The sequence below is a fragment of the Gadus chalcogrammus genome, chromosome 12 (genome assembly GCF_026213295.1).
Source record: "Gadus chalcogrammus isolate NIFS_2021 chromosome 12, NIFS_Gcha_1.0, whole genome shotgun sequence".
Lineage (NCBI taxonomy): Eukaryota > Metazoa > Chordata > Actinopteri > Gadiformes > Gadidae > Gadus > Gadus chalcogrammus.
The window spans coordinates 32,635,167-32,645,779 of NC_079423.1; the positions used below are offsets into that span (position 1 = coordinate 32,635,167).

Genomic DNA, 10,613 nt, shown 5'->3' on the forward strand with positions numbered 1-10,613 from the left:
CCCCTGGGACCCTAGGAGCTAGCCCAGGCTAGGCTAACACCCTGGACCCCCCAGGGACCCTAGGAGCTAGGACAGGCTAGGCTAACACCCTGGACCCCCCTGGGAGACCTGGAGCTAGGACAGGCTAGGCTAACACCCTGGACCCCCCTGGGACCCTAGGAGCTAGGACAGGCTAGGCTAACACCCTGGACCCCCCAGGGACCCTAGGAGCTAGGACAGGCTAGGCTAACACCCTGGACCCCCCTGGGAGACCTGGAGCTAGGACAGGCTAGGCTAACACCCTGGACCCCCCTGTGACCCTAGGAGCTAGGCCAGGCTAGGCTAACACCCTGGACCTCCCTGGGACCCTAGGAGCTAGGACAGGCTAGGCTAACACCCTGGACCCCCCTGGGACCCTAGGAGCTAGGACAGGTTAGGCTAACACCCTGGACCCCCCTGGGAGACCTGGAGCTAGGACAGGCTAGGCTAACACCCTGGACCCCCCTGCGACCCTAGGAGCTAGGACAGGCTAGGCTAACACCCTGGACCCCCCTGGGACCCTAGGAGCTAGGCCAGGCTAGGCTAACACCCTGGACCCCCCTGGGACCCTAGGAGCTAGGACAGGCTAGGCTAACACCCTGGACCTCCCTGGGACCCTAGGAGCTAGGACAGGCTAGGCTAACACCCTGGACCCCCCTGGGACCCTAGGAGCTAGGACAGGCTAGGCTAACACCCTGGACCCCCCTGGGACCCTGGGAGCTAGGCTAGGCTAGTCTAACACCCTGGACCCCCCTGGGACCCTAGGAGCTAGGCTAGGCTAGTCTAACACCCTGGACCCCCCTGGGACCCTAGGAGCTAGGAGCGCTAGGACAAGGAATCAACACGATTATCTACTTGAGAAATGGCCCGATATTGTCCCAATATTTTGTTACTATTTTGTTATTATTTAGTAATAGAAAACAAAATGATGTTTTCATTCTAACTTTGCATCCAGCTGTGAGGATGACCGTGAGGCTGTTGTGGGAAAAAAGACATGGAAGATAAAGCAGGTTGGGTACGTTGTCTCTTACCGTGAGTCTTTATGCATCACTTACCAGTGAAAACAGCGGCCCTGCCATCTAGGCTGGGGCTAGCCAGTGCGGTGTGTGTGTGTGTGTGTGTGTGTGTGTGTGGGTGTGGGTGTGGGTGTGTGTGTGTGTGTGTGTGTGGGTGCGTGTGCATGCATGTCTTGTGATTTGCTTGATTTGTGTGGTATTCATTGTTCACGTCACGTGTGTGTATGTGTGTGTGTGTGTGTGTGTCGTGTGTGTTTGATTTGTGTTGAATATCTCTGTTTATATATTAAATGTATAAGTCAGCGTTTGTGCTTAGGTATTGAAAGGGAAACAGGTATCCTGTCAGAGAGAGACGTGAATGTGGTTTTATTACATAATACACCTATTATCAGGATGCCCTCCAACCCCTCTGTTCAACAACCCTCCACACACAGACATAGGCCTACCTCTTCATTATTTACACTACTCCATCCTATAGTCTCTCTCCCTCTCTGTCATTTTGTATTTATTTTAGTCTCGATAAGGATGACCCTCTCCTTCTTACATGTTACAACTATTTATAACTGTATATATAACCGATTACCCAACAATGGTCATATTTAATATCATGCACTGAATCAAATCCTCTGAGTGGCCTTGGAGCCAGTGTGGCGGCTCTCTCAGAGGGATTACCCGCCTGGCATTAGTAGGGCTGAAAGCCTGTTTTAACCCCCCCCCCCCCCCCCCCCCCCCGGCGTGCCGAGGGAGCTGTCCCTAACCCCTGGACCCCCCCCACCCCCCCCGGCGCTCTGAGGGAGCTGTCCCTAACCCCTGGATCCACCCCCACCCCACCCCCGGCATCAGGCGTCACCGAGCCAACCGGCGCCCCGTGGCCGCCCCCACTTTTCCATCCCTTGAGATTCTTCAACACAATTGTACGATCAAAGAAGAGCCGGTCCATCGGAAATAATACATCAGAAGAAATGGATGTTTCCAGGTGATCAAATATAGCGGCAATAATAAGCATTCCCCGACGACCAGAGCGGTTACCGTTGGTTACCTGTCACCTGTTCTTCCCTCAGTCCCTCTGTTGTTCTTTCTCTGACACACACACACACTCACACAACACAAACACGCACACACCCATACACACACAACATCATGACTGAAGAGGGACGGACTGAAGAGTGACAGCCGAGGACGGACGAGAGCAAAGGGAACAGGTAAAGGAGCTGGTCAGCTGAGGTGGGGCTGACAGGATGCCAGCCTGCTTTCCCTACGGCCGTCCCCCTGGGCTAGTGGTTCACCCTCAGCAGACCGTAGCCCTCCCAACGCGTCTTTACTCTGGGAGACTCGCCCTACACGTCCTTATGATGGTCTTCAATAGACTTATTTTATCCCTTCCATGATTTTCTTAATATATTGATCACAATTATTAATATGTGAAGACATTTGTTTATTTGCAAAGAGGCTATATCAATTTGTAATAGTAATGTTATAATAATTCATATTTTTTATTGTGCTATTATGTTTCAGTCAAATATGGAAGAAAAATAACTTGTGTGGACACAAACTGATCCCGAGCCTGTCACACAAGAAGGGTATAGACGGGAAAAACAACGTACTAAAGCACACAAAAGGCTCTTACTGGTGAGTGTTTGTGTTAGTGTGTGTGTGTGTGTGTGTGTGTGTGTGTGTGTGTGTGTGTGTGTGTGTGTGTGTGTGTGTGTGTGTGTGTGTGTGTGTGTGTGTGTGTGTGTGTGTGTGCGTTAATGAGTTTGCGTGTGTGGCCTCATGTCTGTGAGCTCGGGGCCTGCTGGTTTCCACAGCCCACAATAGAGGGGCTTTAGGGGGTGTGGCGGCCGACCCTGGGATTAGACCTGTTGGATAACAGACAGAGAGGGCCTGGAGCGGCTCTGGGCTCGTCTGAGAGGTCTGGAGGGGCGGGGGGGGGGGGGGCTCATGAGTCATGCGCCTGTTGTTAGACCTATCAACACTCATGATAGGGACACAGACACGCACACATTCTCAAGCTCACGCACACACACAGACAGACACACAGACAGACACACACACACACACACACACACAGAGACAAATGCACACATTCACACACACACACACACACACACACACACACACACACACACACACACACACACACACACACACACACACACACACACACACACACACACACACACACACACACACACACGCACGGAAATGCACACACACACACACACACACACACACACACACATACACACACACACACACAAACACAGAAAAGCACACACGCACACACACTCTTAAATTCCATTGAATGTTCAAATGAGTATGATTTATCTCAATTTGATTGAATAAATAATAAAATACTATAAACAAATAAGGAATAAATAGGATGAGAGGCAGCAGATGAGAGACCATAGAGATAATGTCTACGCATGTGTAGACCTACCACCCTTGTGTGAAGGGGTCATGCATACGTGTATATGATGTCGATGTATGTATGTTTTATTGTTATTGGTAATTTGGCCCTGATCCTTTCCAATGGACTTCTTACCCCTATTTGAAGGTCATGCAAAATGTTTATTTGGAATAGGCAGTGGCCGCAGTATTTGAATGTATCTGTGGCGTCAGATTTGGATGGTAATTTGAGTGTTTTCCACTCCGCTTTACATGCATAGAGCAGTGGTGGCTCTGAAGACTAGGGGAGGTTTTCCATGGTGGAACCATGAGCTGCATGCACCTCTCTCTCCTGAATCTGAATGTGGTTCAAAGCGGTGGTGTTTCTAGTATCGTACGTAGTTCAACAAATGTTCGACAAACAGGGGTGGCCGCTGTGAGAAGGGACACACGCTCTATTTTTATAGTAATAGTTAGAGTCATCAATCATTTTTAATATAAATGTAAACAGCTATACCCATACTTTCGATCATATCATGCATGGAACTATGTATATTATAGTAAGTACAGTCCAGGGCAGGCTGATTGTGCTGGAGTCATCAGAGGCCATGAACTACACGTGAGGAAAAGACGATCGCTTCATGTTGGACATTAGAGGTTGAGTGGCGCCCTCTAGCGTCTGACTGCATTACTAATCTACTACTAGATTTCTAAGGCCTATGTGGTTGGCAGTGTCTTTCGGTAGGCCTATGTGTGTCTGTAGTGAGACAGACCTTTCCTTCCATGACAAAATACCTAAGGCAGCATTAGAGCTATTTACTAATGAAACTATATTTTCTAAAAAATATTTAGAAAGACTGAAAATACCATGTGTTTTTTTTAATTTTATTTTAATATTTTTGTCTTACCACCAGTAAACGCATAGCTGCTTTGATGACCATTTCAAAGTTTTGTTTGTCCTTATTCTTTCTGTCCAGGCCTATTTTAAGGCTAATGTGGTTGCTATCAAACTCAATCTAAGTGCACGCCTGGAAAGCAGACCCTAAGCATTTCCGAGCCGTGTAAATAAACTTGACTTTAATCAAATCTGGTCCGTCTGAGTTCTGGTTCTCCATGTGTGTTGAGTCCCAAAGCACACAGTGCTCACACGGTGGTTCTGGTTCTCCATGTGTGTTGAGTCCCAAAGCACACAGTGCTCACACGGTGGTTCTGGTTCTCCATGTGTGTTGAGTCCCAAAGCACACCGTGCTCACACGGTGGTTCTGGTTCTCCATGTGTGTTGAGTCCCAAAGCACACCGTGCTCACACCGTGGTTCTGGTTCTCCGTCTGAGTTCTGGTTCTCCGTCTGAGTTCTGGTTCTCCATGTGTGTGAAGTCCCAAAGCACACAGTGCTCACACGGTGGTTCTGGTTCTCCGTCTAAGTTCTGGTTCTCCATGTGTGTTGAGTCCCAAAGCACACAGTGCTCACACGGTGGTTCCCTTTGATGTGTTAACGTGTTCGACTTAGACTCTCTGTTCTGCCCGTCAGTGCTTTAATGCTCGTACATATTACTAATGCCAGATGAAATTAATCCTTTTATCTTGATTGGTTTATGCTATTAGTGTAGAAAAGCATGTTTCAAATCTTAAAAGATGTTAACATATTTTATTAAATAATAGTATACAGGCGTTCTATCTTATTAAACAATTCCAACATACCCCATACAAGCAAAACATTGACTACCCAGACTAAAGCAAACACAAACTGAACCAGTTGTTCTTTTATGCACAAGAATACTTGCTATTTATGCTTCTACATCTGTGTGATGTGTGCAGACCCATCCAGCATGTAATAGGACCCAACGAGACCGTCTCCTCCTGAGTTCTGCTGTTTGCAGAGGCCGGGGCTTCAGCGCAGACCGCCAGCGATCGCCTCCAGGGGGGCCCTTTGTGGAAATCTAAAACTGAGGGTCAGGGTGGGATTGTGCCCTGGATTAGTGGCACATCAACAGGAAATTAAGTTTGAGGAATGGGCCCAAAAGATGTTGACTCTAAGTGTTTTGGTTGACCATACCATGGATGGAATGTGTGGATCACACACATTATAGGCCTACTAATCTATTTAATACTTTACGTTGGATAAATGTATGTAACTTTATAAATTATTAAACTAATTTATAGTTATTACAGGAATACTTTCTCAAACTACTAATACATTGATGCTAAAGATAAGGTCAAGAAATAAACCGCGGGGTCAGGTCATCATGTTGTGTAACGTTACATCGAATTGATAGGATTTCAGCCGTTAGATGGCGATAGAGAAAAAGACCAAGATGTCCCAGCAGCCACAGGCCCGTCTTTTGTTCTTCAAGTCTCGACTTATTGTTTTATTGTATCAAGAAAGTTTTAAACGCTTTTCACTTTACCCTCTTCCAGGAATGGAAATACTGTATAGACAACACACAAAACACTTCGGTTGTAAATAATTACATTCAATGCTGAAGGATAAGGCACATGATGTATTTCTTCCCCCATATCTGTTTGCTTTTAACACGGGTTTACTTAAGCCTGCAGTGCTCGGTAAGCATCGCCATTGTCCTCCTTGCTTAAATCTCGGGGCTAAATCCGTGAGGTTTTACGCACGGGTCCCACTTCTGCTTCCAAAAACCTTGGTCCAATCAGAGCAGAGCTGCTCTGCCGGGGCTCTCGTCCCCTCTCCCCAAAGTGGTATATGTACCGCAAGACTCAGCCAGAGTCCTTTACTCGACACATACTTCAGATAAGTAAGAAGACGCAAAAGGTTCAGGATTTTGGGGGAGTTTGTTCTGCAGAAGGAGACTCCTCAAGAGGTCTGTCTCTCTTGCAGATAACAGAGTTCGAGCTGATTCTGGCCCGTTTGGGAGCCTGATGTCTCTGCATTTATCTCCAGAATCAACCTGAGGTTGCGAGTGGCAAGTGAAGAAGTAACCCCTTAAAGGTTGTTGAAGAAGAAAATGGATACCAGATTGTTATGGCTGTTCTCTCAACTCTTAGTAGCTTTTTGCACGGGACAAGACACGGGAACAGAGCCGGAGCAACCGGAGGAGATCCCAGAGGGCGCATCCACTCTGGCGTTCGTGTTCGATGTGACCGGCTCCATGTACGACGACCTGGTCCAAGTGATCGAAGGCGCGTCTAAGATACTGGAGACGTCCCTGAGCAGACCCAAGAGACCGCTGTACAACTTCGCGCTTGTCCCCTTTCACGATCCAGGTAGGACGACACAATAAGACACCAGAACCCACGTCAACACTCAGCGTCTCCACACTCCGTGCGCTGTACAATATGTTGCGCGGAGTTTGGGTCACCTCAGGATGAGTGAGGCATTTACCGATTTACCACTTGAGTTGCCTAACAAAACCACGTGATAATGTGAGAAATTAAATGGCTTGCTGACACTGTTTGCATGCCCGACGTCCCTCACACCTCCGTCACAGTTTGGCCCCCTGCGGCCGCTCTCTGTTCTCCACAGATGTTCTGCTCACTATCATTAGCATTCCGCATTAGTTACTGTGCGCCGTTGACTTTGGGTTTGGTGATCTTCTCCCTCTTAGTATCATCACGGGCCTCTGCTGACTGATGATGGGTAGTCCATGTCTAGAAAAAGCCAGCAAACACCTGACAAAACTATGTGCGTGAGTGCGTGCGTGCGTGTGTGTTGGGGGGAGGCATATATTATGAATAGGAATAGGAAGAGAGGGAGAGGGAGAGGGAGAGAGAGAGGGAAAAAGCATGTTGATGTGTGTGCTAAAGACACCGACCACACATCAAAGTTAGAGTCAATGTTTTAATGATTTGCCCAATGGGTTCACCGCTGTCCCAGGATGGTGCAGTCATTCTAAAAGGAGAAGCCGGGTTGGGGAGTCAGTGAGTGGGGGGGGGGGGCGATGGGGGCCAGGTAGTGAACAGACAGCAGGAGGAGAGAGATACCAGATGTGTGCTGGACTCAGATGCTCATTTTCAGCATTTGCAGAGAATCACATTTCCTCCGTGATCGCTTCCTCCGTGATTCATTGAAGTTCAACGTGTGCGCCATGTTTCAATACACCCCACGTATAACACATGGGGAACACATTCATCCATTGTTGTTGCAGTGGCACAGAGAAGGTTTATTGTTGACCAATATAAGATCATGACTTCATACATGTGAGCCGTGCTGTCTAATGGAGCCCCAGAACACATCTCCTCCTCAAGGCCCCTGGTCGGCTCGGCCTCCTTCTCCTTCAGACTGCTTCTCCTTCAGCCGTCCACGTATTGGTCCTTCTGGGGTTAAGTGCTCCTGATCCTGTCGTAGTGACGTCTCCTGGTTCCACTGACTAGATGTTCTTCCTAATGTTTACAAGGATGTCAGCATGGGTCCCCCCCAAGGGTACAGAGTAATGATTAGTACAGCACACTCCACACTGGCCCGCCTCCAACCGCTGCCTTAACCCCAGACCCCCTCCTCCCCCTCCCCTCCTCCCCTCCTCCCCTCCTCCACCCCTCCCCTCCCTCCTCCACCCTCCCCCTCCCTCCTCCCTTCCTCCTCCCCTCCCCCTCCCCCTCCCTCCCCCCTCCCCCCCAGTGTTCCTCCAGCTCTACAGTCGTTCCTCTCCCCTGCCTTCAGTGACCCCAGTGACAGCGCTGGGCCTCCTGTTTGACTGGGCTGCTCTGACCCAGAGGGAAGCCCCCCCTGCGGGTCACACTGCAATCTGACACAGTCAACACAATGTGTTTGGAATTTGCTCATGTAAGCTGTTGATTGTGTTAGTGTGTGTGTTTGTGCTTGAGTGTGATTGTGTGTGTGTGTTTGTGTGCACGTGCTGTTGGGCCTGAAAGTCGTGGTCACTCGTGTGGGGAGAACCCTCCCACACGACTCCCTCTGTACTGCCCCCCCCTGCCCCCCCCCCCCCCCCGCTGTGTCCCATCCGGCAGAGAAAGAAAGAAAAAATAAACATAATTTGGATGTAGCTTTTCTGCAAAGATGTCAGTATTTTAATAGTTTTCAGTCTGTAGTTCTCAGTCTGTGGGTTTCAGTCTGGGTTTCAGTCTGTGAGTTAAGGTTTCAGTCTGCAGGTCTCAGTCTGTAGGTTTCCTTCTGTATTTCTCAGTCTGTGGGTTTCAGTCTGTAGTTCTCAGTCTGTAGGTCTCAGTCTGTAGGTTTCCTTCTGTATTTCTCAGTCTGTAGTTCTCAGTCTGTAGGTCTCAGTCTGTAGGTCTCAGTCTGTAGGTTTCAGTCTGTGGGTCTCAGTCTGTGGGTCTCAGTCTGTGGGTCTCAGTCTGCAGGTCAGTCTGTGGGACCTCCACTATGCTTGGAGGATGTGTTCTGGTAGCTGGTAACAGCCGCTGATCTTAAGACTGGGAGCTGTGGTTCCAGGCCTTTGGTTGAGGACCCTTCAGTTAGTCTCAACCATTCACTGAGTTTCATTCAGAGTAATCCTCTGCTTCTGCTCTTCTCTACCTCCTCTGACGTCCGCACACACATGTTGCTCCTCATAAACACTACCCTGTGAAAACGTGTGTGTGTGTGTGTGTGTGTGTGTGTGTGTGTGTGTGTGTGTGTGTGTGTGTGTGTGTGTGTGTGTGTGTGTGTGTGTGTGTGTGTGTGTGTGTGTGTGTGTGTGTGTGTGTGTGTGGAGCTGGTCAAAGCTGTGGGTCAGTGGAATGCCAGTATACTTAACACTTACAGTAATAAACACACATTAACATAGGTATGGCCCCACTGTGTTTTAAAAAGCTAACGGCCATACAAAGACACAACAACAACTACCAACTATGTATTGTACTAGCCCGAGACTAGTTCCTTGTATAACAGTTTCCCAAATATCAGCTGATGTTTTTAGCTCTACTTGCTGGTTGTGTTCTCAGCCCTTTAGTGCTTCCTTGGAGAGTGCTTCATGCACAGCGCTGAATGGTACTCAGGGCTGTTGCTATTTAATGCGGGTCATTAAAGCGTCCACCAGTCTCAGAAGGGCTCCACTGTCCCCCCCCCCCCCCCCCAGCCAGCCTCTGGGTTGGAGGTAGGAGATGCACCCGGTCCCTGGGTGTGGCGACATGAGAGGAGATGATGGCAGGACTACTAACCAACCTGCCTGATCAAAGGAGCTCATCCCCGGGAAAGAAGCCTTCATTAACCCCCCCAGCCCCCCCCCAGCCCCCCCAGCCCCCCCAGCACACCCTCTTCCCCTTCCCGTCAACCTTTAGCCCATGTCCCCCTCTAGCTGGGATTGGTCGCCCCCCCCCTGCAGATGACAGGGGGCCCAGCCTCGGTAATGATACTATCAGGCTGGAATGCCGAGTGGAGGGCGGGGCCTCTGACCGAGCGGGGCGGTCCCTCTGGGACCCAAAGTGCCGGGTGGGGACGGGGGACGGCCTGTAATCTGGGAGGGGCCGGCGCGCGCCTCCAGGTTGGGTAGCTTTCGACCCCGTTGAGCTTTGTGATCACAGGTCAGGGGTCACCTGTCTCGGCTTTCATCTTGGAGCGGCAGAGCATACCTGATAGGGGCCGAGGAGGAGGACCTCCCTGCTGCTGGAGGAGGAGGGGGAGGAGGGGAAGGGTTATGGCCCGCACTGCAGCGGCCTGACCTGACCCATAGGGGCCTCCCTAACCCTAACCCATAGGGGCCCCCCTAACCCTAACCCTGAGGGACCTCCCTAACCCTGACCCATAGGGACCTCCCTAACCCTGACCCATAGGGGCCTCCCTAACCCTAACCCTGAGGGACCTCCCTAACCCTGACCCATAGGGACCTCCCTAACCCTGACCCATAGGGACCTCCCTAACCCTGACCCACAGGGGCCTCCCTAACCCTGAGGGACCTCCCTAACCCTGACCCATAGGGACCTCCCTAACCCTGACCCATAGGGACCTCCCTAACCCTGACCCATAGGGGCCTCCCTAACCCTAACCCTGAGGGACCTCCCTAACCCTGACCCATAGGGACCTCCCTAACCCTGACCCATAGGGACCTCCCTAACCCTGACCCATAGGGACCTCCCTAACCCTAACCCATAGGGGCCCCCCTAACCCTGACCCATAGGGACCTCCCTAACCCTGACCCATAGGGACCTCCCTAACCCTGACCCATAGGGACTTCCCTAACCCTGACCCATAGGGGCCTCCCTAACCCATAGGGGCCTCCCTAACCCTGACCCATAGGGGCGAGAGGAGAGGAGAGAGAGGAGAGGAGAGG

The 10,613-nt window shown here is 50.4% G+C and overlaps 1 protein-coding gene across 1 annotated transcript in view; it reads left to right on the plus strand.

The window, feature by feature from the left end:
• The first annotated feature begins 6,068 nt into the window (after window positions 1-6,068).
• Window positions 6,069-10,613, plus strand: part of hmcn1 (hemicentin 1) — a 102,954-nt gene continuing 98,409 nt past the window's right edge. The window contains exon 1 of the mRNA XM_056603397.1: window positions 6,069-6,654. Within this exon, the coding sequence (XP_056459372.1) occupies window positions 6,396-6,654 (259 nt within the window). The 5' untranslated portion in view covers window positions 6,069-6,395. The remainder of the gene's footprint in view (window positions 6,655-10,613) is intronic.